Source organism: Dromiciops gliroides, chromosome 4, assembly GCF_019393635.1.
Source record: "Dromiciops gliroides isolate mDroGli1 chromosome 4, mDroGli1.pri, whole genome shotgun sequence".
NCBI lineage: Eukaryota > Metazoa > Chordata > Mammalia > Microbiotheria > Microbiotheriidae > Dromiciops > Dromiciops gliroides.
In genome coordinates, this window is record NC_057864.1 from 389,746,694 (window position 1) to 389,767,590 (window position 20,897).

The window sequence follows — 20,897 nt, forward strand, 5'->3', positions numbered from 1 at the left end:
GACTCTGTCCTTTGGATACCCAGGCCACTCTAGAAACACTAGAACAAGTCTGTGAATTTAGTGTGTTTTTTATTGTACTTAGATACTAAGGTGGTAGGTTCATGTAAATGAATAAATGACAGGACTACAAACAATTCTGGTGGATGACATGTGTGTGTGTGTGTGTGTGTGTGTATGTATGTATATACACACATATCTCAATCAATTTTCCTGCTTCAGAGTCAAATCATTTCTCTATCACATGTTGGTAGATCCTTTGTTTGGAAAATAAAGCAATCCAAAATGCAGCATTTAGCATAACCCTATAGTTAATCTTGTAAAAAGCTGATCTCAAATTCAGCTTCGAATCCTGCCTCTGACATACTGGCTATTTGACCCTGGTCAGGCACTCAACCTCTCAGTGTTCTAGGGGCCAGGAGTCAACAAACAACTGGCCATAGGAAGGGGGCCAGATTTGGAATGTGTACTGCATTTTGCCATCTTCTACTCTAAGACTGTAAGTTGCAGAGAATATACCAACCTTAATGACAGAAGGACTTTTCCTACCTGGAATTTCCCCATATTAATGAAATCATACATCTAGTCCTTAGCCTTATTTTATAGTAAATCTTGGGTCTATATAAATGAAATACTTTATAGTGTCTTTAAAGGTTCTTACCTCATCAAGTCCAGCAATTTGCATATGTTGTATCATTTGTCGATTAACTTCTGAAGCACTTCTGGTGGATGAACTGGCTTCATTTGCAAACGGGAGTAGAGAGTTTCGTATTTCTTGCAAAGCTTTATGATATGTCACAAATTTGGGTGGATTTCGGCCTTGTCGAGGATCTTCAGTTGTCATTTTGCTCATACTGTGCTCAGCTTTTGCAGCATCTGATGGTTTAGGTAAATTTCTAAGAGACTCCCGTATTTCTTGCAACATTTGCCTGCTACTGCCAGTGTAGTTACTGGCAGGAAAGGTCTTAGGCCTCATCTGTCTATACCCTTCCGGCTTTTCACCTCTCTTCATGAAAACATCTATCTGTATAACCTTCACAAAGGTTTCACTTACACAAATATCTGTCAAAGCTACTTGGTAGTTTCAGAATTCTCTCAAGCAAAGGTGAAAATGGTACATCACAAAGCATTGAGGTCTGCTGGATTCTTTATTGCTGAAATAGTTTAACTCTGAAAATGACAGAAAAATAAAGTTATAATTGATTAAAGCAAAAAGAGCATTGAATCTAGTCAGGAATCTCCATTCTACTAATGAATTACTGTGTGGCTGAAAAAAATCACAAGCTCTCTGTACTTCATTTTTCTTACTTTAAATGTTCAGAAATGTTACAAGGATCAATGAGTAAAAGAACTTTGAAAAATATAAGATATTATATAAATACCAGGGACTAACAATAAGTTTGCAGTAGAATAATATAGCCAACAAATGATTATTAAAAGCACTTACTATGTATCAGGTACAGTGCTGAGCAGTGGAAATAATTATAGAGGCAAAAATATTCCCTGCCTTCAAGAAGTTCACATTCTAATGGAGGAGACTACAGGTTAATAATAAAGTAATACAAGAAATATACAAATAAGGTAATCAACCAATCAATAAACATTTATTAAGCATCCACTATGTACCAGGGACTTTGCTAAGTACTGGAGATAATAAAAGAGGCAAAAGACAGTCCCGGCCCTCAAGGAATTTACAATCTAAGGGGGAAACAACACAAAAACAAAGATCTACAAAGCAAGCTATATATAGGATAAATAGGAAATAATTAACAGAAAGAAGGCACTGGAATTAAGAAGGGTTGGGGAAGACTTCTATAAGTTTGGGGTTTTAGTTGGGACTTAAAGGAAGCCAAGAAGGTCAGTTGAGGAAGAGGAGGAGCATCCTGGGCATGGAGGACAGCCAGAGAAAATGACAGGAACCCAGAGATGGAAAGTCTTATTTGTGGAAAAGTCAGGAGGCTAGTGTCACTGGATACAAGAGTATGTGTTGGGGGAGCAGCTAGGTGGTGCAGTAGATAAAGCACTGGCCCTGGATTCAGGAGGACCTGAGTTCAAATCCAGCCTCAGACACTTGGCACTTGCTAGCTGTGTGACCCTGGGCAAGTCACTTAACCCTCATTGTCCCACCAAAAAAAAAAGGAAGAGTATGTGTTGGAGACTAAGGTGTAAGAAGACTAGAAAGGTAGAAGGGAACTAGGTTATGAAGGGCTTTGAATACTAAATAGAGCATTTGGTATTTAATCCTGGAGACAACAGGAAGACACTGGAGTTTACTGAGTAGGAGGGGGAGGGGGTAACATGACCAGCATTTTTAAGAAAATCACTTTAGTACCTCTAGGGAGAATAGATTGGAATGGGGATAGACATGAGGCAGGGGCACCTATGAGCAAACTATTACAATAGTCCAGGCGTGAGGTGATGAAGGCCTGTACCAGAATAGTAGTACCAGTCTCGGACGACCATGTATCAGTGCCTTGAAGAGCCACAGGCCACAGTGTGGCTGTGCAGTCCGATATGGGAGCCGAAGCTCCTGAGTGACTTATAACCAGTAACTGCCGCATCCCGTGTTGTTATCTACCCCATGAGGAATAGCTGGAGTGCCCTCTCCAGGGCGCTGGCCTGGGTGAATCAATATGGAAAACAAGCTGTTGCCCATGCAGCAGGTTTTCCCTCTCTGCGACATTGGTGGATCCAAAGGAGAGGCAGAGCCAGTACAGTTTGGCACCAGTGCCGCTGCAGGAGTTGCCAGAGGGATGTGATGTCCAACATCCAACTGCCTAAGGGACTCCTGCTCCTGATTTTTCCTCAGGGTTCACTCCCGAAGCCTTTCCCATATATGGGTATAGCCGCAAGGCAGCGGAGGTTTAAAATCAGGGTTCCTTCCCCTAGGCGGGTTGCCTGCTAGGACTGGTTTTAAGGCACCAGTGACTCACCTTCACTCCTTCTCCTGTTAGTGGAAACAGTTCCACCACAAGAAGGCCAGGAGTTGGGCTTCAGTTGTCAGAGGCTATTTGAGATGCATGCCATTGGAGCATTTTATAGAATGGGAGCTTATCCCCACTCCCCAAACCTTTGGAAGGGGGCATATTTGAGAGATGTTACAAAGTTGAAATCAACAAGCCTTGGCAATAGCTTGGATGGAGGGGGGTGTGTGTGTGAGAGATAATAAGAAATCCAGGATGATCCTAGGTTGAGACATGAAGGACCTGAAGGATGGTGTTGCCCTTTGTAGTAATAGGGAAGGTAGAAAGGGGGCTGGGTTTAGAAGGAAAGATCAAGTTTGGTTTTGGATATATTAAGTTGTCTACTGGACACCTAGTTCAAGATGTCTGAAAGGCAGTTGGAGATGCGAGGTTGGAGGTAAGCAGTGAGACTGGAGCAGGAAAGATAGGTTTGAGAATCATCAGCATAGAAATCATACTTAAATCTATGGGAGCTGATGAGATCATCAAGTAGTATTGAGGGAGAAGAGAAGAGGACCTAGGGTAGAGTTTCATGGGACATTAGGTTACAGGGTGTGATCTGGATGAGGATCCAGCAAATGAGACACAATGAGTGATCAGACAGGTAGGAGGAAAACCAGAAGAGAGTGGTGTTCTAAAAACCCAGAGAAAAGAGAGTCTTAATTAGGAGAGAGTGATCAAGTGTCAAAGGTTAAAGAGAAGGTGAAGGAGAATGAGACTGAAAAATGGCCAATGGATTTGGCAACTAAGAAATCATTAGTAACTTTGGAGAGAATAGTTTTGGTGGAATGATAAGGTCAAAGTCAAATTGTAGGATGTTCATCAGCTTAGGTACACGATTTTTGTTCAGTTATTTTCGGTTGTGTCTGACTCTTTATGAGCCTATTTGGTTTTTTTTTTCTTTTTTCTTTTTTTTTTTAGCAACAAACATTTATTTTATTTTTTTCAGTTACATGTTAGGGTAGTTTTCAACATTCATTTTCATAAGATTTAGAGTTCCAAATTTTTCTCCTTTCCTCCCCCCTCCACAAGTTCGCAACCAGGTTATATATGAACAATCCACAAGTGTTCTTTTTATCAGTTCTTTCTATGGGGGTGAATAGTAAACTTCCTCATTAGTTCCTTGGGATTGTCTTGGATCATTGCATTGCTGAGAGTAGTGAAGTCATTTACATTTGCTCATTGAACAATACTGCTGTCACTATACACAATGTCCTCTATTTGGGGTTTTCTTGGCAAACTATGCTCAAGAAGTTACTAAATTGTGTATACCCTTTGACCCAGCAATACCACTAACTAGGGCTACATGTCAAAGAGATCAAATAAAGAGGAAAATGACCTATGTACAAGAATGACATATGTAAAAAAATATTTATAGCAGCTCTTTTTGTGGTAATAACAAAAATGGGAACTAAGAGGGTGTCCATTAATTGGAATGGTTTAACAAATGATAATATATGAGCATGATGAAATACTATTATACTCTAAGAACAATCAAGAAATCTAGGAATACATGTATGAACTGATCCAAAATGAAGCAGAAAGAGAACTATTTATAGAATAACAACACTCAATATAAAGACGACTTTGAAAGACTTAAAAACTATGATCAGTGAGCATGATTTGAAAGGACTAATTATGAAACATGCTACCCGCCTCCTGTTAGAGAAGTGATAGACTCAGTGCAGATATAGAGATCTCTCTCTCTCCCCCTGTGTGTGGGGGATGGTGGTGGTGGAAGGGAAGGTGTGGTCCCACAGGGCACTTTATGGAAGAGCATGAACCAAAGGTCTCCCATTCCCCATTATAAGGTAATTCAACCTATGCCCCTTACAGGGCTCCCTGTCAGTGGCTCACATCCCATAGTGTGTCCCAGCTGTGGTGGCTTCCCTTGGGACCATACCCACTTTCAACTTCAAGTCTTTGTCAAGGTAAAGTTCTATATTTATTGTTTATCTTCTAGTGCAGTAGGTAGGAGTTGTGGGTGAAAGAAGGTTAATCTACACCCACACATTCTACCTCTAAGTGAATGTTTTCTCTTCTCCAAAACAGGGGGTTAAACTGATGTCTCATTTAGCTCTAGACGTATGATACTATGATTCTATAACTCTTGTTGTTTTGTCCTTTGTTCTTGAAGAAGACCATGACATCAGGAGGTGATGTCATGACTTACAGTGAATTGGATTTAAATGAGGGAGAGCTATGCAAAGTCGCCAGCTTCACTCTCTCCTCCAGAGCCATCTGAGTCCAGTGGCAAAGTATACACCAGGACAACTGGAGATGGCTTAATGGTATAGACAATCGTTCCTGATCAGCTATCTGTGTACAATGTGATCATTAACTTATTAGAACCAAGATCAGAATATAAAATTAGAAGAACAAAAATGAAAAGAAATGGTATAAAATTACAACAACTCCAACCTGGCTTTAAAACAAGTTATTGGTATCAAAAAATGGCATATGAAGGTGGAATCAAGATGGCATAGTAACAGGAAGAACACCAAACTTCCTCCAGAAAGATCTAGAAAATGTACCAGACTGGGGCAGCTAGGTGGCACAGTGTATAGAGCACCGGCCCTGGAGTCAGGAGGCCCTGAGTTCAAATCCGGCCTCAGACACTTGACACTCACTAGCTGTGTGACCCTGGGCAAGTCACTTAACCCCAACTGCTTAAACCCCGCCCCCCCCCAAAATGTACCAGACTGAATTCTGATTGGGAAATCTAAGGAAAAGTCTCAGTAAATAATTCTATCAAATAAAGTTTTACAGCCACTGGGAACAGGATTTGGCCAAAAACTCACTGTATGCTGAACATTCAAGCACTGAAGGATTGAAAGAAAAATGGAGATAAGACAAAATTAAGGTTAGATAAAATTAGACTGGGTATCAGATCAGGAAGCAAAAGTAGATACATGAGTAGAGTGTGGCAATGAGTGCCATCTGGAAGCTTGGTGGCCACTGGGTCAAACTGAGGGGCATCTGAATCTAGGAATGGCAGAGAGGGGTGGTTGCAGTAGGGGTCTTTGGCTGTGTACTGAATAAGGAACAAGATCAGAAGCAAACAGGAGCTATATACCTTTGATTTCAGAAGCAGAGGGAACAAAGTAAGGTCTCACTATTCAACAAAAACTGCTTGGAAAGTTGGGAAAATGTCCTAACATAAATTATTATTATTATTAACATATTTTATTATTTTCCAGTTACATGTAGAGATCGTTTTCAACATTAGTTTCTATAAGATTTCTAGTTTCAAATTTTTCTCCCACCCTCCCTTCCCTCCCCAAGACAGCAAGTAATCTGATAAAGGCTATATATGTACAATAGCATTAAACATATTTCTGCATTAGTCATATTATAAGAGAAGAAAGAGAGCAAAAAGGAAAAACTTCAAAAAAGAAAAACAACAGCACCAAAAACAAAAGAAATAGCATGGTTCAATCTGCATCCATATTCCACAGTTTGTTTTTTTTTCCCTGGATTTGGAGAGTCTTTTCCATCATGAGTCCTTTGGAACTATCTTGTACTGTTGTATTGCTGAGAAGGATCAAGTCTGTCACAGTTGATCAACACACGATGTTGTTGATACTGTGTACAACGTTCTCCTGGTTCTGCTCATCTCACTCATCATCAGTTCACTAACATAAATTATTGCTATATATATATTTATAGAACTTCATTTCTGAATAGATTTTTTTTTTTGGTGAGGCAATTGGAGTTAAGTGATTTGCCCAGGGTTGCACAGCTAGTAAGTGCTAAGTGTCTGAGGCCGAATTTGAACTGAGGTCCTCCTGAATCCAGGGCCCATGCTCTATCCGCTGTGCCACCTAGCTGCCCCCCAACATAAATTAGACCAGCATCTCACACTATATATACCAAAATAAATTCCAAAGAGATATTTAGGGGCAGCTAGGTGATGCAGTGGATAAAGTACTGGCCCTGGATTCAGGAGGACCTGAGTTCAAATCTGGACCTCAGACATTTGACACTTACTAGCTGTGTGACCTTGGGCAAGTCACTCAACCCTCATTGCCCAACAAAAAAACAAACAAAACAAAACCAAACAAACAAAAAAACCCCAAAAGACAAAAAACAAACAAAAACAAAGAGATATTTAATATCATATATGTGTGTGTGTGTGTGTGTGTGTATATATATATGTATATATATATATATACACATATTAAAGGGTCATTAAACAAATTAGATGAGGAAAATCAGTCAACTAGCATTTATTAAGCACATTTTATATGCCAGGAACTGTGTTATGCAATGAAGGCACAAAGAAAGGCAAAAGACGATCCCTGTTCTCAAAGAGTCTAATGGAAGGAAATAACATGCAAATAGCCATATACCAAAAAGATACATGCAGGGTACATTGAGGCCAGTTTCTTAAGGAACATACTAAAATTAAGGACTGGGAAGTACTTGCTGCAGAAGTTAGAACTTTAGCTGACACTTGAAGGAAGTATTCCCGGCACAGGGGATGGCCAGTGAAAATGTTTAAGAGTTGAGAGATGGAGCTCCTTGTTTAAAGAAAATCTGTGGAGGCCAGTAACACTGGATTGTGGAGTATGTGGAGGAAATAAAGTATAAAAAGACTGTAAACATAGGAAGGGCTCAGGTTATGGGTATTTTATATTTGATCCTGGAGGTAATAGGGAGTCCCTGGAATTTATGGAATAGGAGTGATATGGTTAGACATATTTTTAGGAAGATCAATTTAATAGCTGAGTAAAGGACAGGCTGGAGTGAGGAGAGATTTGTGACAGGGAGGTTAATCATCAGGCTATTGCAATAGTTTAGGCATGAGAGGATGAGGGCCTATGCCAGGATGATAGCAGTGTCAGAAGAAAGAAGAGGATATACTTGAAAGATGTTAAAAGGTAGAAACAACAGGACTTGAAAAGTTATTGTATATGGGGGGTGAGAATGAGGAGTTGAGGATGACACCTACGGTTGTGAGCCTGGTTGATTGGGAGGATGGTGGCACCCTCTACAATAATAAAGAAGTTTGGAAGTGTTAAGGGCTAAAATTCTAGCTAAAATATCTAATGAGTGGTTGCCAATAAATTATAAGCTTTAGCAAGAGTTAGACTTTTAAGCATTTATTAAGGAGAATAAGAGTTTGGTAAAGAGAGAAGAAAAGGCCTAGATTCCTATCTATTAAAGGGAGAGCACATTTCTAGCTCCCCTCTCCACCAGCGTCCTCAGGAAAGAGAGCGAGACTCAGCGCCAGTCTCTTCCTTCCTCCTCCCACTTGCCCGCGTCACTTCCTTATGCCAAAGAAAAGATTCCTGGTCTTGCCCTCAAAGACCTTCGCTTCATGGGCAGAACTTTTCTACAGTAAGTCTCCAGCAGGTGGCATCATTCCAATCGTTACAGAAGGAAAGATAATGAGTCCTCTTTTGGACATGTTGGGATTTAAGATGTCTATAGGGTATTCAGTTCAAGATGTCTAACAAGGATTTGCAAGAATGGAGGCTGAGGGAAAGGTTAGGACTGGAAAAACAGATCTAAGACTCATCTTCACAGAGATAATCATTTAAACTGTGATAGCTGATGAGGTGAAGTGAAATGGTATAAAGGAAGAAAAATACAAAGGACAGAGCGCCACAGGACAATAATGATTAGATTATGCAAGCTGGATGAAGATCTGGCAAAGGAGACAGAGAAATGATCACACTAGTAGGAAGAGAGCCAGGAGAAAAGTGTCATGAAAACCTGGAGGGAAGAGACTAGCAAGGAGAACAGGGTGATTGACTGTGTCAAAGATTGAAGAGAGAGATCAAGAAGGATGAAGAATGGGGGCAGCTAGATGGCACAGTAGATAAAGCACCGGCCCTGGATTCAGGAGGACCTGAGTTCAAATCCGGCCTCAGACAGTTAACACTTACTAGCTTGTGATCCTGGGCAAGTCACTTAACCCTTATTGCCCCCTTCCTCCCCCAAAGAAGGATGAGGAATGAGAAAAGGTCATTAGATTTGGCAATTGAGGAGATCATTGGTAAGTTTAGATACATAATTTTATTTGAAGGACAAGGCTGGAAACCATACTGCAGAGTTAAGAGACTGAGAGGAAAGAAGTGTAGATGGCCTTTTCAAGAAGTTTAGCTACAAAAGGGAATAGAAAAATATGTTGACAGAGTTTTTTGAGGATGAAGGATACATTATTATGTTTGTAGGTAGTAGGAAAACAGCCAGTAGACAAGGAGAAATTAATGAGATTAACAATAAGGATGACAGAGGGGGCAGGCTGTCAGAGAAGATAAGGATGAAGTGCCATTATTTGTGCATGTAGGAGCTTGTCTTGGCCAGGAGAAGGGCCATCTTTCCAGGCATCCCAGTGATGTCAGATGAGGAGCAGAAGAGAGAGATCTTTTTGATTGGCCTCATATTTTTTTCAGTGAAATATGAGGGGGCAGCTAGATGGCGCAGTGGTTAAAGCACTGGCCCTGGACTCAGGAGTACCTGAGTTCAAATCCAGCCTCAGACACTTGACACTTACTATCTGTGTGACCCTGGGCAAGTCACTTAATCCCCATTGCCCCGCCCAACAAAAAAAAAGAAAAAAGAAAAAAAAAGAAATATGAGGTAAGGTTTTCAGCTGAGAGGATGAGTGAAGAGGGAGTTATGAGAGGTTATAGGAGGTTTGAAAAGGTTTGGGAAAAATTGCTGGGGTGAGATAGTGAATTGTCTAGGGAAGCGTACAAGAATTGCAGTGCCACAGCGAGGGCCCAGCTGAGATTATGTAACATAAATATGTAGTGGACCTGGTCTGCAGAGTTTCATGATATTCTCTAGCTTTGTTCAGCAGCATGAGTAGGAGTGAAGATAGTGATTGGCGGAAGTAGTGAAAGGTTAGGTTACAAAGGCAAAATCTTTCAACAGGATAAAGAGATAAGGGACTCAAGATAAAGAAAATATAATGAGGGGGCAGCTAGGTGGCACAGTGGATAAAGCACCGGCCTTGGATTCAGGAGTACAGGAGTTCAAATCTGGCCTCAGACACTTGATGCTTACTAGCTGTGTGACGCTGGGCAAGTCACTTAGCCGTCATTGCCCTGCCCAAAAATAAATAAAGAGAACTGGTTCTCTAAGGGTCAAGATAAAGAAGGGAAGAGAGTGTAGCCAGTGCAGAGGTGATGGCATAAAAACTGAGGGACTACATATCATGGTAAGAAAAAAGAAAAGTTTGGAGCTCTAAGGCCCAAGGGTGTGGTGGCATGACAACAGATTATGATTTGATAAAGGAATTTCAGAGTTCATGAAAATAGATATAGGATTACTTGTGGGTGATAGTAAGATCAAAGACTTGACCAACTCTAAGTGTAGGTGTGGTGAGGCAGAGGAGTGCATCATGGGAAATTAGTAAACTGAGGAATTAGAAGGTTAAGATATTTGATGGGAAAGTAATATGTACATAGAAGTCCCCTACTAAGGGGGAAAACTGAAAGGAAAGCAAGACTGTGAGCCAGGCACTAAATAAGAAGGGAAAAGAGTGTCTTGGAAGTCTATAGACAAAAGCCACCGTCTTTTTTTTTGCCCCAAATATTTAATTTTTTTCCAATTAAATGTAAAAACAATTTTTAACATGTTTCTTAAAATTTTGAGTTCCAAATTCTCTCTCTCCCTCTTGTCCCCCCTCAGTGAGAAAACAAGCAATTTGATTTTGTTATATGTGTGTATTCATACAAAACATTTCCATATTAGTCATGTTGTTAAAGAAAACACAGACCAAAAACCAAACCAAAACAAAAAACCCTCAACAACCCCAAGAAAAATAAAGTTAAAAAAAAAATATTCTTTGATATGCATTCAGACTCCATTACTTTCTCTAGAGGTGGATATTATTTTTCATCATGAGTCCTTTGGAATTGTCTTGATCATTATATTGCTGAGAATAGCTAAGTCATCCACAAGTGATCACTGTACAATGCTGCTGTTACTATGTACAAATGTTCTTCTGGTTCTGCTCACTCCGCTTTGTATCAATTCATATAAATCTTTCCAGGTTGGTTTTTTTTGTTTGTTGGTTTGGTTGGTTATTTTGGTGAGGCAATTGGAGTTAAGCAACTTGCTCAGAGTCACACAGCTGATAAGTGTCTGAGGCCAGATCTGAACTCGTGTCCTTCTGAATCCAGGGCCAGTCCTTTATCCACTGGGCCACCTAGCTGCCCCCTACAGTTTTTTTCTGAAAGCATCCTTCCCGTCATTTCTTTTTTTCTTCCGTCATTTCTTATAGCATAATAGTATTCCATCACAATCATATTCCACAACTTGTTTAGCCATTCCCTAATTAATGGGCATCCCCATAATATCTAATTCTTTGTCACCACACAAAAAAATGCTACTATGAATACAGATTTTTCCCCCCTCCCCTTACCCTTTTAAAAAAAAATCTTTTCGGATTCGGACCAAGTAGTGATATTGCTGGGTCAAAGGGTATGTACAGTTTTATAGCTCTTTAGGTAGTCTCAAACTGCTCTCCAGAATGGCTAAATCAGTTCACAAACTCCACCAGTAGTGCATTAGTGTCCCAATTTTCCCACATCCCTTCCAATACATCATTTTCCTTTTCTGTAATATTAGACAATCTGATAAGTGAAGTAGTACCTCAGGATTGTTTTAATTTGCTTTCTCTAATCAATAGTGATTTAGGAGTTTAAAATATGTCTATAGACAGCTTTAATTTCTTCTTCTGAAAATTGCCTTTTCATCTTTTGACCATTTATCAATTGGAAAATGACTTATATTCTTATGAATTTGACTCAGTTCTCTATAAATTTGAGAAATGAAGCCTTTAATAGTGAGACCTACTGTAAAAATCCCCCCTTCCCCAATTTTCTGCTTTCCTTCTAATCTTGGCTACAATTATATTGTTTGTACACAATTTAAAAAATTTAATGTAATTAAAATTATCCATTTTATATCCTGTAATATTATTTGTCTCATTTGGTCATAAATTCTTCCCTTATCCATAGATCTGACAGGTAAACTATTGCATACTCCCCTAATTTGGTTATGGTATCACCCTTTATGTCTAAATCATGTATTGATTTTGACCTTATCTTGCTATATGGTGTGTGAGATGTTGGTCTATACCTAGTTTCTGCTAAGCTGCTTTCCAGTTTTCCCAGGAGTTTTTGTCAAATATTGAGTTCTTGTCCCCAAAGCGTGGATCTTGGCATTTATCAAATTATTGTTGTTATTTGCTACTATGTATTGTGTACCTAATCTATTCCACTGAGCCAACACTCTACTTAACAGTAATGTAAAAAAGGGAGAAAGATGTAAGACTATGTAACAGAGAATGAACAGAAGATCACAGCACTGTCCTGCAGTTTCATTGGTCCTCTTCCAAAACAAAGGACAAACAACAACAACAACAACAAAACAACAACAGAGGGTTATACTATCATGAGTTTCCCAGGGATGCAACCTAGGTCTTATCACTGACTCCTCGCTATCTCTCACCCCTCCTCCGCCCATATCCAATCTGCTGCCAAGGTCTGTCAATATCACCTTTGCAATATTCTCCAAAACTCCCCTTTTTTTCCCTCTGACGCTACCACTAACTGGTGAAAGCCCTCATCACCTCACAACTGGACTACCGCAATAGCCTGTTGGTCTGCCTTCCCTAAGACTCTCTCCATTCAGCCATCAAAGTGACTTTCCTAAAGCACAGGACTGACTTTGTCAACTCACTACTCAATAACCTACTCTTTATCACCTCCCAGATTAAATACAAAATGCTCTGTTTGGCATTCAAAGCCCTTCATAACTTAGCTCCCTCCTACATTTTCAGTTTTCTTATACCTTACTCCCTCCCACTGAAAATGTATTCTTTGATCCAGTGATATTGACCTCCTTGCTGTCCATGAACAAAACACTATATCTGGGGCAGCTAGGTGGTGCAATGGATAGAGCACAGGCCCTGGAGTCAGGAGGCCCTGAGTTCAAATCCGGCCTCAGACAATTGACACTTACTAGCTGTGTGACGCTGGGCAAGTCACTTAACCCCAACTGCCTCACCAAAAACAAAAACAAAAACAAAAACAAAACCACTACATCTTTCAGTTCTATGAACATTCCCTGGCTGTCCCGTTTTCTCATGTATAAAATGAAAATGACAATAATGATGATAACTTATAGTACCTACCTCATGAAGTTCTAAGAAAAATACTTTGTAAACCATAAAGCATTATAAAAGATTATCAGTAATATGATAACTGAAAAAAAATCAGTAGTACTGTCACAGGTACTACATTACACAAGGAAATTTCCAAGAGCTACAGAGACCTCTCTCTTGGGTTTTGTCAAGCTTTGTGCTGAGCTTATTCTTTTTTTTTGTTTTTGGTGGGGTTAAGTGGCTTGCCCAGGGTCACATGGCTAGTTTAAGTGCCAAGTGTCTGAGGCCGAATTTGAATTCAGGTACTCCTGAATCCAGGGCTGGTGCTTTATCTACTGTACCACCTAGTTGCCCCCGTGCTGAGCTTATTTTTAATTAAAACTTGAATGGCAAGTCTTTCAATTTCTTTTTAGAGTAAAAACCTCACTTTCATCACTTGTTCACCCCATCTTTTCTTTCTGTCATACAATTCTTTTATTAAATCCTTTAATCTTGTTCTTCAGAGTTCCTCTTTAGTTATATGTTGTCACCCCTTCAAACTCATCATGCATCTTTCCATCACACTCTGTGTGATGTTCATCTTTAGTTTTGCAGGGGAAGTCATGATCATTCTTTTCAAAGAAACAAAAAGCTTCATGGTATAATTGTTTCAATTACAATATTACAAGAGTCTACACAATATTCATAAGCTTTCTTTCTATTACCTTTCAAATAATTAACTGTATTTTAATTTTATTATATTGGATATAAATAGAACCTCTAGAGACCACAAGAAGCACAGACAAATCACTACATATTATTCTCATGCTGAAAATGAAATAAGATTGCATTTTTGTTGATAAAAACGTTAACTAAACACATTTCTATATTCTGAAAAAATTCTCAGTAGGGAAGCAAAGGATATCCAAAGTAGGTAAATAACTAGTTAAGTAGCCAAAGCTGGCTTTGCTCCAAGAATATAATCATAAAATATTAGAACTAGAAGAAAAGGCATGGGTAAATTAAACCCACAGAAGAGAATCCAAAAATCCCACATACACATGTGGTAGAAGCTTGTCCATGAGATTATGAACAATGGCAAGGCATGTTCAATCAACATTCACCCATCAGAAAGAATGTGCCTTACCCAGCATGTGCCATGACCTAGTTTCCTGCAGCAGTTGCTGAGCAGAGGAGTACAATGCCACTTCCTTTACTGTTAAGCCAGTCAAATTCCATCATTGCCTTGGGGAATCAGGCAGTCTATTTACCTGTCTGTCAAATTTTTAAAGGAAAAAAATAAGCCTGCTTGATAGAAACTACAAATGTGGGCATTTTAGTATAAAAACAGGTACTCAAATTACAACTTCCTGTCTTCTACTTTACCCTGAAAGAAGTGAGAAATACTTTGAAATCTAACTTTCAGTGTAAAAACATCCTATCAAAATGAATAATTTTGGAGATTCGATCAAGTTTCATCACCCCACCAAAACATCCAAATCAAACACTAATCTGTTAAACTTTATAAAGATGCATTCTTGGGTGACTGGGGACCTAAGCTAGGGACATCAACCAAAATTAGGAGGACTAAGTCGACTTGAAAACTATGATAATACTGATACACTAAAGGATTTTTTTTAAAAGGTCACAGGTGTATGTTGTAAAATATTTATTTTGCTATTTACTAAAGAAGGTATTAGGTAGAGACACATTCCCAAATGATCTTTAGAAGCAATCAAGCCTGAGTTTAAATGAGTAGGAGTTTTAGGGAGGTAGATGTTAGGTCAAAATAAAGAACAGTGTAATAATTAGATCTGTTCACCAATGAAATGGGCTGGCATGGCAAATCTATAACAAATAACTAACAATGCACTCTATAGTGTACAAATCCTCTTCACAAAACTGTTAAGTTAGTATAATTTTATTTCCATTTTACAGACAGGAGAAACTGAAACTCACAGAAATGAAATGACTTGTTCATGCTCACATAGTAAGATGCAAAACTAGGAATCAAACCTAGGTTTTCTGACTTCAAAGTTCCATATATTCTTTGCACTACACTGCCTCATCATTCAAAGTGTTCAAGCAGAGCCCGGACTGACCACCTAAAAGGAATGCCATAGAGCAGAGGTTCTTAAGCTTTTTTGTGTGTGTTAGTACAGTGATGCCTCCAGGACCCTTTTCAGAATATTTTTAAATGCATGAAATAAAAAATATATTATACTGAGAATACAGCTAATAAAACATTAAAAATCAGTTTACAGAAGGATTCTTGCACAAGGTAGTTTTGTTTAAAGTTCCTTCCAGTGGGACAGCTAGGTGGCGCAGTGGATAGAGAATACTGGCCTAGGATTCAGGAGGACCTGAGTTCAAATGTGACTCAGACACTTGACACTTACTAGCTGTGTGAACCTGGGCAAGTCACTTAACCCTCATTGCCCCGCAATAAAATAAAGTTCCTTGCAGCTCTCAAAATCTGTAGGAACCACCAATTTCTCCAGAAAGGTAGACCACTTCACGTTTACATATGCACAAAAAAGCCATACTGAATATGTGTATACAATTTCCCTCTGTTTATTCCCAACAGAATTAAATATGTATTTGAGTCCTTAACTGGAGACGCCTACAGAAGGGGATGGAATCAAGTTATTGCAATTGCACTTCTCCTGAAATGCAGTGTTTGGCACCTACCATAAAAAAAAAAGGATTATTCAATATTCTTTTAGCCCTCCTTCCTTCACCTCCATCATATATTCACCTTTCTTTTATTCACTTGTTCTACCATCAGTTCCCAGATGTTGAAAGTCACTCAACACTACAGAAGCTTCCAAAAAGTTTTATGCATATAGATTTCCAGAGATTCGTTAAGGTGAAGTGGTTCTTAGGATACCATTTGCAATAGGAAATGATCTCCTGAAAGACCGGAGGTCAGTTTGGGATAGGGAGGCAAACTTCATTAAGTTCAGAAGATTGTTTACTGGGGTAGGGGGATGAAAGAATTCGCGGTGGTGTCCCTGGCATATGGAGTCCAGCGATTCTTATCCAGGGTGCTTTCCTAGGGGGAGGTCCTGGGTGGCTGGGCCAGGAAAGCTGGCCTCAGGAGGTGATAACGGGCCCAAGCCCGGGTGACGAGGATGCTCCAGAAGATGCAGTCGGTCCCGGGTCCCCGGGCCACCGGATCCTCGGGCACGCACACATGGACAGCCTCCCATCAGCACTATTCATTCTCTCTGTGCACAACTAGCGGGACGCTCTGGCGTGAAGCCGTCTTCCCGGCCCGCCCGGGGGCTCTCCCGAAGGCACCCAGCGCGACCCAAACTCGCATCTTCTCTCGGGCAGAGCACAGCTCGGGTCAACGGACCCCGGCTACGCCAGGCCCGGAGCGGGCAGCCTTGCCTTGCCCTCCCGCCGGCGGCTGTGGCCCCTGGACCCCGGCCAGCCCCGATGGGCGTGGGCCGCCGCAGCCGCCGCCGGCCGGCCCGGGGCCTCAGGAGGAGAAAAAAAGCAGGCCTCACCCGCCCGGCCGCCCCGCCAGACCTACCTGCAGGAGAGCCGGACTCCAAGGCGGCGACGTCCGCGGGCTGGAGGCCCGGCTCGGGCTGAGACTTGAACCCGTGCCGGGGGCCCCACAGGATCCGAGCTGCGCCGGGTCCGAGAGCGGAAGGGGGCGTCGCCGGCCACCGCGGCACGTAGCCGGGGGAGGGAGGGGCCGCGAGGACCGGACTCTCCCCTCAGCGCCGGGCCGCCACCGGCGCCGCCGCCATTTTGTCTTTCGCTCCGTGTCGCCGCCGCCGCAGCTGCGGCCGCACTCCGCTCCAGGTTTCCCGGATGTGGGCATTTCCCGGCGTCGCTTGCGCGCGGGGTGACGGGGGCGGGGGAAAGAGAGGAGAGGGCTTGCAGAAGGAGAGGGCGGGGGACGGAGGATTTGGGATTTAGGACTTTGTCTCCGCTAGTCCCGGTGTGCGCCGTCCACCTCCTCCGTAGGCCGGAGGGAGAGGCTCAGCCAGCCGTTGACCTTCGGCTTTCTGGTCGCCCGCGGGGTGGGGAAAGGAGCCTGCGGCACTCGCTTCTCCGCTTTAATGCAGAGGGATGGCTTCCTCCGGGGCTGTCACTACCTCGCTCGAGTCCTTTGCAATCTGAGCTAAGTTTCACAGACCTCGTCGATCTTTCGCAGGCGTACCCCCCTCCCCACGCCCCCTGCCCCCCAGCTCGGGTCACTTTGAACACCTCTTCGTTAAGCTGCTGTTAGCGCCTCTCACTCTGCTAGGGGCTACACAGCACAGATGCCCAAGGAGAAAGACTTCGTCCTGCCTTTTTGGAGCCTGAACCCAGACACAGGGTGGTCGCTTTGGGAAGTCGTCTGGTTAAGTACGTCATTTTAAAAATGAAGAATCCGAGCCCCAAAGTAGCACACAACAGGTTGTAAGGTACAGATGTGTGGAATCTTAAGCCAGATCCAGGCTTCGTTCCCTTGCGAAACAACCAATGCTTCTGAAATGGCCCTTGTTAGTTTTGGTCGGAAAAGTTGAATTACAAATTTTTTAAAATGATAAAAATCCTGTGAACTCTCGGAGCAAGTATGGATTGCACTGATCCGCGATAGATTTCAGAGATCTTTAAATACTAAACGTAAAATCAGAGCATAAGTCTTCTAGGGGTGGAGATTGATTCAGATAAACAGTAAGAGACTGAAATGGAAAATCATGTGGTAGAAATTAACCTGAAAAGGAGTACAAGGGGATTTGGAGGAGAGAGCAAGGAGCGGCTGCAGAAGTAGTAAGGAAGAAGCAACTTTGTCTAGCCAAACAGTAGCTGCAGAAGGAAGCGCAGATTGCAGATGAAATGTGAAGAGGAGAAGAGCTGGAGGAGAAAAAAGCCTGTAGCAAAAAGAATTAAGATGCTAAAAACACTTGCAGAGAGAGAAAGAATTGAGAAAGCAGCTCTATGACGCCAAGGAAGAAGAGGGACTTTATAAAGATAATGAATAAGGGAAAACTTTTAGCTGGAATAAAATGTTATTTGAATATTCTGAAAATTGTCAAGGAAGTGTTATAAATGTATACTCACCCCTCGGTCCCAGAGAGCAAGAGAAAAGAAGGAAGAGGGGGAATATTCATAAAAATGAGAATGCTTGCCAAGGGGAAACAGCTGTGTGCCCGAGTTTGGGAGAGAAACAAACACTTGGGTGCACAGGAGTTTCGAGAAAGTAGTGTGGAGGAGTGAGTCTGTATAGAGGAGAGAGAGAGTGACTTAAGTGAGTCAGAGGAGGAACCTGACTTCTATGTGAGTTAAACCTATGTTAAAGTCCTGGGAACAGATGATTTAAGAGGCAGACCGCGGAGCGTGAAAGTGAAAGGGGAATCGCAACTTCCTATAATTGGTCATTACTGTGCTATAAGATGACCAAGATACTGTCTTGACATTAGTGATCATTTTTTGACACGGGCTAGAGATTTTTACTGGGTGTTTGTGAAAAGTTAGTACTAAGTGGAGTACAGTGTAAAGAAAGGAGAATGGATAACTTTGTCATTGATTTGTGGGCTTGCCCGAGTGAGGATCCTCAGTAGTTTATGAGTGTTTTTTGTCTAGTTTCAGATTTCTAGGTAGTAGAGTTTTCTACTAGCATTTGTCTTGATTCATGAAAGGACACTTCCTTCTAGGGCTAGGTTTAGACTAGTGTGCTTCACTGATGTTTTATGCCCTGGAACTGGGTCCTAGTAGCCTTCTTAGCAGTGATTCTGTAGCATTTGAGAAGCAATGAAAAGATGGCTCTAGCAGAAGCTCTATTCAATCCACTTTTTTCTTACAGGAAGGGAGCACATCCAGGGAAATCTCATCAAATCCAGAGATTGACAAATGGTTGGAGATTAATTTGAGTGCCATAACAGATTGAGATTTTCTGTCTGAGAAGGTACAGGGTATCAGTGAGATCATGTGTGGCAGTGGGTTGGGCTGTTCTGCAACCTTGTGCCTTCACTCTGTAGTGATTGCAACATTGGGGAGCTGTGATGAAAAGCCTAGGCTTATTCATTCTATATTTTTTTTTTTGGTGAGGCAATTGGGGTTAAGCGACTTGCCCAGGGTCACACAGCTAGTAAGTATTAAGTGTCTGAGGCTGGATTTGAACTCAGGTCCTCCTGATTCCAGGGCCGGTGCTCTATCCTAGCTGCCCCTTATTCATTCTATATTGCATACATATCTGGTGGATGTTTCTGAGGTCCTTGGAGTCTCTCCTACAGTAAACTTGGAGACTGAGACACAAAAGGGATGCAGACACAACATGAATGACAACAAATTTGAATGAAAATTCCTTAATAATCAGTCACTTTTTTGGTTACCATGTTGCACTGCTCATTCAAGATTGTACTTTTAGTCCACTAAAAAGCTCAATCAAATCTTCCAACTCTTCCTTTCTCTTGTACATTTACATTTTTTTTCTCAAATTAAAAGGTTCCATCAGTTTCAGCTCAGATAAGGTGGGGAGAGAGCAAGGTAAGAGATAAATTTAAATCAATGTTCAGTGTGTCTAGCACAGCAAAGATGCAGGCTTTCAAAATCATCTGTCCTAAAGAGAACGATGAAGATGACAAAGCACTTAAGTACTCACTAAACTCTGGTGACTAGACCTAAACACAGGCATCTCTGAAGTACCTGGCAAAGAATTAATTCCCTTTCCACTTTCAGTTCTTAAAGAAGACAAAGACCATTCTATTGTGAAACCTATTTGGAATGCAGGCAAAGAAGCATAGCTGTGCATGAAGCAAGGTGAAGTGAGTAGATCTAGCAGGCACAGTCATCTAGTATGCATTGACCATGAGCCTGAAATGGGAAATTGGTGGTCCAAGTTCTGGGGTCAGGAGTTGGTGAAGGTGTGGGTTGAGAAGAATGTAAAATCAGATTATCACAGAACTTGAAAAGATAAATCAGACTTAATGGACCATCACCAGGTGAATTATGTTAGGGAACCAAGTGTCCACTCCAGCCAATGCAAGCTGGTGCAGGGGATTTTCTGTGACTGTTTGGGGATTATTGCCAACATGGACATCACTTCCTCCAGGCTATAACTAATAACATAACAAGCACTGTGCCTTCTTTCCCAAACTACTTTGTATTTTACTACTTGGAAAATACTTATCTTTATTAACTTCATAGTTATTCTGTTTTTTATATACTTGTCGTCTCCCCTCACCCCATAGTCTAGAAGCTCTTTGTAAGCAGGAGTTGCTTCATTCTTTGTACTTGTATCTCCAGTGCTTGGAGAATGGTAAGTACTTAATAAATACTTATTGCTCTATACTGTCTGTTCTAGACAAGCTCTATAGGGTGTTCATTTAGATGCATGGGGAAATCCAGGAGATAGATATTCTTCATTTATTTGCTCTTTATGTGTGGGTGAACAGGCCAAATTGGGTCATTACAGATGCTCTTCCAGGAGGCTTTACAGTGTCTCAGGGCTTGATGCATTCATCCTATTATTCTCAAACAAGACCATCTGTAGAATCTCACCATTTAGAAAGACTCCTTCTGTAGATTTTGCCATGGATCTCTTGTATCACAGAATCAAATACTTTTGGTAAGCATCTATCTCCATTTTATGGCTTGTTTATTATCAGAGAGTCGTTGGACAATGCTATTTGTTGTTATATCTGCTAAGGAATTTTGAATTATTTTTATATGTGAATGTGATATACCTTATTGTAAAAGAGCCTATTAAAGATGTTATTGTTTTTACTGAGTCAAATGCTTTTTCACAATCAACAAGTAAATAAAAAAAAGATCTTATGTTCCCTATATACTTCAGTCAATTATGAAATATTAAAGATGTGGCC

General features: G+C 41.2%; 1 protein-coding gene across 1 annotated transcript in view; it reads right to left on the bottom strand.

The window, feature by feature from the left end:
• Window positions 1-16,849, bottom strand: part of LATS1 (large tumor suppressor kinase 1) — a 35,666-nt gene extending 18,817 nt beyond the window's left edge. Inside the window, exons 1-2 of the mRNA XM_044004268.1 lie at window positions 16,610-16,849; window positions 659-1,167 (exon numbers count right to left, since the gene is read on the bottom strand). Of these exons, the coding sequence (XP_043860203.1) occupies window positions 659-1,009 (351 nt within the window). The 5' untranslated portion in view covers window positions 1,010-1,167; window positions 16,610-16,849. The remainder of the gene's footprint in view (window positions 1-658; window positions 1,168-16,609) is intronic.
• Window positions 16,850-20,897: the final 4,048 nt, after the last annotated feature.